Source organism: Fragaria vesca, linkage group LG1 (genome assembly GCF_000184155.1).
Source record: "Fragaria vesca subsp. vesca linkage group LG1, FraVesHawaii_1.0, whole genome shotgun sequence".
NCBI lineage: Eukaryota > Viridiplantae > Streptophyta > Magnoliopsida > Rosales > Rosaceae > Fragaria > Fragaria vesca.
In genome coordinates, this window is record NC_020491.1 from 21835195 (window position 1) to 21841452 (window position 6258).

General features: G+C 36.4%; 1 protein-coding gene across 2 annotated transcripts; it reads right to left on the reverse strand.

The window, feature by feature from the left end:
- Positions 1-1298: 1298 nt before the first annotated feature.
- Positions 1299-5895, reverse strand: LOC101302590 (hydroxymethylglutaryl-CoA lyase, mitochondrial-like). Of its 2 annotated transcripts, XM_004288557.1 has the most exons (7): positions 5731-5895; positions 5474-5656; positions 4640-4720; positions 4392-4555; positions 3732-3868; positions 2941-3056; positions 1299-1835 (listed from the first exon to the last, which is right to left on the reverse strand). In XM_004288557.1, the coding sequence occupies exons 1-7, from the start codon at positions 5818-5820 to the stop codon at positions 1587-1589; spliced, it is 1020 nt and encodes a 339-aa protein (XP_004288605.1). In that variant the 5' UTR covers positions 5821-5895; the 3' UTR covers positions 1299-1586. The 2 variants fall into 2 exon arrangements, 1 of the variants encoding a protein (XP_004288605.1); XR_183799.1 differs by lacking the exons at positions 1299-1835; positions 2941-3056 and having other exon boundaries at positions 3812-3868; positions 4392-4566; positions 4640-5857.
- Between the last annotated feature and the right edge of the window lie 363 nt (positions 5896-6258).

The window sequence follows — 6258 nt, forward strand, 5'->3', positions numbered from 1 at the left end:
AAGAGATGGAGTTCTCATCTAAGTACAATAAGACGCATCAATGTATTCAACATAATACGAAAGACTTGACATCTCATTCGCTATGAAAAGTTGTAAAGCTAAGTGTAGGTATGTGCCCATGTAACGCCAATGTAATGGCAGTAACTCCTTTTTCAATACTTAATGGTATGAAAGGTTGAGGCTTATTCTATCCTTACATAAGATAGACACATCAAAAGCGAAATCAGAATCTGCCAAGTTTTGTAGGTCAACTTCCACAGGACCTACAAGAAATCTCAGTCACTGGAAAATGGTGAAATTGGTACCATTGGAAAGGTCTATGTGTCTACTTTCCAGGGACACTAACCATTTGATCATACCTATCATATTGAGTGAGTTATGGCCGTTTTCGTAAAGTAGGACGAATCTGTCCGAGAATCTGATTTTGGCAAAACAGTCAACTTCGACCGGACTTTGTAATAGCTCCTGACGAACCAGAACGTGTGTAATATACGGTTGGAAAGCTAAATGAGTCTAGTTTCCAAAACCGTTTACGGTTCGTTCATATGTATTTCCTAGAGGAAGTTACGGCTGTTCTAGTAACTGAAGGTCATGCTGCGCGGAAATCTGATTTCCTGCACGAACTTATGTTTTAAGTTCACAAGCGGCCTTCTCCTCAAGATCTAAGTGTAAAAGATCATTTGAGGACAATACGGTATGATTTGGTTAATCATTGCCCAATGCCACATTTGAAGACATGTTAAAGAGCATTGACATGCTAAGTTGTTGAAACTTCTGTGATTAGTAAAAATCAGGAAGAGCCCTATGATTGATGTAAAGATCAGGGGGAGGTGCAAATTTCAGGGGGAGTCTAGCACATACATACATGTCACTATCAAATGTGAAGGGTGCGTTGTACTCTTTTTTTCTCCTACGATCAAGGTTCATTTTTTCTCCCACAAGGTTTTTGTGACTTGACAAGGTTTTTGACGAGACAACAGATCAACACCATCAGCATATCAACGCGCGGCACAAGGGGGAGTGTTCTAGGATATTATGTATCTTTCTAGATATTCTTTATGTGTCTTGGCCTTATGTCAATAGGATATGTAGTTAGACTAGATCTATGTATTCATATCCTTACCATATTGGTATTGTGTAATTCCTTATATAAATGGCTCATATCAATGAATAAGATGATGATTCTCTTGCTATCTCTTTGTCTCTACACTTTATCCTTCATCATTGTCCAATTACATGTGCAATAAATGAACTTTTTTTATTAGGTTGAAGGCAACCTTTTTTTTTTTTTTTTTTGTAGGAAAAGGCAATAATGTTTGAGAAAGAAGTATGCTCTTCTTTGTATCCAAAAGGGGAAAATACTAGAGATTTGTCTACCGGTCGTAAGCAACTAATGAATGATCTTAGGAACATAGAAATTCCCAATTTGGAGATCATTTTAGGTTCCATAATCACAATTTACACTTCTCCCAATGAACCTAGCACAGGTATTTGGCGCAGACATCATTTCCGACAAATTCGAGCTCAAATACTACTTGCAATACACTAACTGAACATAGGCAGTTAAAATATATTGTGATGGAATCTTATAGCTTAGAGGCATGAGCAGGGACTTTACTCAAGGCAACAGCTGTCTTTGAACCAGATGAGCGCCCTAAGTGCTTGCAGATAAAGTCCCCAGCCAACATGAGCGTTTTAAGATCTATGTTGGTCTTCACTCCAAGTCCATTAAGCATGTACACAACATCCTCGGTAGCAACATTGCCAGACGCACCTTTAGCATATGGACAACCCCCAAGACCAGAGACTGATGAATCCACTGTGCTGATGCCCATCTGCCAACAGGAAAAATGTCATTTCATTCTACCATCTTAGGAAAATAGAGAAAGAAAAAAAGAAAAAAAGAAAGAAAAACAATGATGCATTACAAACAGAAACGAAGAATTGAAGTGCAAGGGGAAAGTTGCAAATTACAATGATCTTGCCAAAAACTACATATACTATCGTACAATCATGAACTTATTCAACATTCACTCGTTTAAGAAACTAAGAGAAACAACTTTTTAAGTCATCTGTGATGTTAGCCAGCACTAGGATTGAGGAACACACCAAGTTGGCTCATTTGCCAGAAATCAGAACCACAGTAATTTTGTGTATTCATAGAAAAATTAACAGTAAACTACATCTAGTCTTGCGATTACATTTTTGACTTAGTAATTTACTAGGGATTCTGTATTTTAGAGATTGTAAATCATAAAACAATCAATAAGGTCTTCAGAACCAAGGATACAAAACAAAGACAGCAGCTACATTAGCTTGGCAAATTCATCAACGTTTAAATTCAGTTTAATGAATACTCAGCCACTCGTCAATTACAATTCAACATTTTTAGTTTGCAAAACAAAGTCATAATTTGCTTATAAATGATCATGCAACCCATTATACGCTATCACATTTTTTCAGACCTTAATTTGTCCAAAAGAGGCTACAATCATCAAAAGGTATGTGAAGTGTAAATGCCAGTAGAACTATGAAAAGTATAAGCTCATGTCAATTCTAGGGAGGATCATTGATTTCTTTCTTCAAATAGGGGATTCAGAACGGCATCATCTGCTTTTTGATTCAAAATGACATGAGTTTTACATATTATTGTGCCCATCAATTGACCATTTCCACTTTCTTAATATATGATGTTAGGTTTTTGCATCTTTCTATGACCTACTATATATGTTTCTTTGTTGAGATGAATGGAAATACTCATGAATTCCTGGTTTCAAATGTTAAATGAGTGAACCTGTATTTCTTGGAATAAAATAGACATGCAAAACAGAACCTCTACCCTAGGGTAATTATGTTGGTTCTAATCATGTCAAAAATTGCCGCCGTCATTAGCAAAAGGTAAAAGCTTCCTTTTAAAATCAAGATGAAACACATGGTTACCTGAAGAGATACTAGTATGTTTGAAAGAGCTTGGCCATACGTGTCATGGAAATGGACAGCAAGGTTCTCAGCAGGGACCACATCAATAACTTCTTTAAGCATTGGAACAACAGTACCTGAAAATAAAAAAAAATTCGAATCAACTTAACCAAAAAGTGGTACAACTATCCAAGGTCAGCATAGTTCAGCCATGTATATAAATGTCAAAATATGTTCCTGTAAGGGGTATGTCATAAATTAGGTTACTACAGTTTCACATCATAAGCACAGATAACCTGGTGCCTGCACAGCATGCCATGGTATCCTGCCAGAGATTATTTTCCTACAGCCAATTAAGCAATAACTAAACAATATTACTTTTCCCTAAGTCATTACACATGACTATGGGCCAGGGGTTCAGTTCGAGAGAAGCTTAAACAGTCAGTTTGGTCTTTTCTAATAAGCTTCTACAGTAATTAGATGACCCGTAGAGGTGCATAAGCTTCTAGAATAATTAGATGACCCATAAGAGTTGCTATTGGTTTAATAGGTCTGCCAGTCTATACATCTAACAGGTCAAATTCAACGAATTACAGCAAAACAAGATGTGTAGTTGATGGGGTTGGAAGAAGGTAGAAAACTGTTTTCAAATTATCAGGGTTGATAGTTACTCCCACAATACGTACAACGCCTGTATTTCCACATGCGACCAATTACTGTCTGAAGTTAACCCAGAAAATATTCAACACTTTAGAATACATACAAAGGCAAAACAGTTACGCCAACGATAACCAATGAAAAAGAACATTTACCTGGAGTACCAACACCAATTGTATCACCGAGAGAAATGTCAAAGCAACCCATATCATAAAGTTCTTTGGCCACATAAGCTACTTGAGATGGGGGAACAGCTCCTTCCGTTGGACAGCCCACAACACATGATATATATCTACCAAGATCATTAAATGGTTAGATCAGTTGGAAATAATATCAAGTTACCCCAGGTCCATATGCATTGACCATGTAGAAATGATTAGCATCTGAAACTCAGACATTTGTCCCCAGAAATGCATGTGATCAAGAAGTTAAATATACCAAACAATACAAACAAGAAAACGGTGTTAAAAGAAGTCCAAATTCTTGAATAAAACTTTGTTTTAAGATTTTTGGGGTAGGCTGGGATAGAAAAGTAATACAAGAAAAAAATGTATAAGCTCTGAAACAATGCTATTATTCCACAACAATAATTTAACGGTCTTTGATTGGCTTAGAGTTAAAAGTGATCACTGGGGGTCTTATAAGGTAAGAGAAGGAAAGAAGCAAACATATCTTCTATTAGTCCTTTAAATTTAAGAGAATCTGAAGATAATCAAGAAAAAGTTCATCGCTTTCTTATATTTCAATCTACATCCAATGAAGATAAGAGAACTCAAATAGTGTCCAAAACAGAAAATGTATTAAAAGAGATATACCCACGAACAGGAATAGAAAGCTTTCTGGCAGCACTTGCAACATCACGGTAACGTCTGAGACTGTCTTCAATGCTGCAGTTTATATTTGATTTTGAAAAAGACTCAGAAGCTGAGGCAAAGATGGCAACTTCTTTTGCACCAGCATCGACAGCAGCCTCAAAACCCTACAAGAGAGCTTTATGAAAAATCAGTTAAGTCCACACATCCATTCAAGTTGAGAAACAATGCTTTCACTAGAATTTGCTCACTTTGAGATTGGGGGTTAAAACGGGAAATCTAGCACCTCCCATATTTCGAATGGCCTCCATTACATCCTTTGCATCTGCCAGCTGAAATTTCAAGATCCACAAGACACTAAAGAATATTGATTCCCCAACCATAAGCCTTGTGCACGTAAGAAAACCAAACTACGAAAAAGTTGGCTAGTGGAGAAACTTAATTCAAAGATACTAAAAAGTTGATTAAATAAAACCTGTATTGGTATCAAGGACACAAAGAAGATAAATATAAGGGAAGTGCAAAAAAAGAAGCTAAAACCATGAAATAAAGAAACAAAAGAGCTGGGAAGAAAAAAAACAGAAATTAAGTGGAACAACTCAGACTTTAAACAACACAAATGATACTCAAAACTTCCGTTGGGAACTGAAATTTGTATAATTTGAAGGAGAACAAGTATAAGTAGATGAGAACAGAGAAACAAGACAAAAATGAATTCTTGTACGAGCTAACTTAATCAGCGAATCTAACCTAAAACAGCCACTAAAACTAAAGTAGTAAATTGTAAAGCTCAAAATCGATCAACAGCAGGACATTGCTCTCAACCAAGAGCAACAGCAGACAGGCTATCGCTCGATAAATTTCCATGAACACTAAAATAATAGAAGAAAAGTAGATTCCGCCACAACCCATGATTAATGTAGAAAATCAATCGACTAGATGTCTTGAACCAGATGTAACAAAATTTCTTGAATATAAATCTCCAGAGACTAGTATTCTGTTGAATAATTAGCTCCCATTATGTGATATCACTCCTGCATATCCCTCTCTGCAGATAGAGAAAAAAGAGCTAATGTGTGGTTTACCTGTGGAACCCATTTGGGTGAGACAAAGCTGGTAGCCTCAACAACAGTGAGGCCAGACGAAACCAGCATCTGTATCAACCTAACCTTAACATGAGTTGGAACAATCTGCTTCTCATTCTGGAGTCCATCCCTCGGACCCACTTCGACTATCTTGACAAACTCCGGGATGTTCGCTAAAGCCGGCTACCACAAAGCAAAGCAACCAAGTCAATCTCAAATCAGATTCCAAAACGAATTGATCATGGATCATTAGCAACCTTGTTGATTGAACAACTGAAACCACGGCTTGACAGATAGCAAGGCTCAAGGAGCATGTTCATCAAACGTCTTGATACCTTATGCATCATCTTCTCCCAGCCTTCTAGACTCTTATCTCTCACTTTTCATCTCACCAAAACAAGACAACATGTCTTCCGTGTTTCATACGGATAGTCGCTCACTGTATATATGATGACTAATGAATTGGGTTTTCATCAAGAAATTATGTTTTTAAATTCTATTCTGTTTCTGATGGGTTTGTCAGTAAGGCCCGTTTGCTATGACTTCGGTTTTTTTTTGTTTTTTTTAAATCAGTTTTTTTCTGAAATTTTAGATTTTATAGTTTTTTGTAAATAAAATTTTAAAAATTAGAAGTCATTTATAACAGCTTTTAAAATTAAAGAGGTCTTTAGCAGTTACATTTCTATAAAAGAAGATTTTAACAAGAATAAGCAAACAGAAACGAACACCTTCATATCATTCCCACATGCAATTATGCAAACTATGTATTTCACCATTGAAATTTG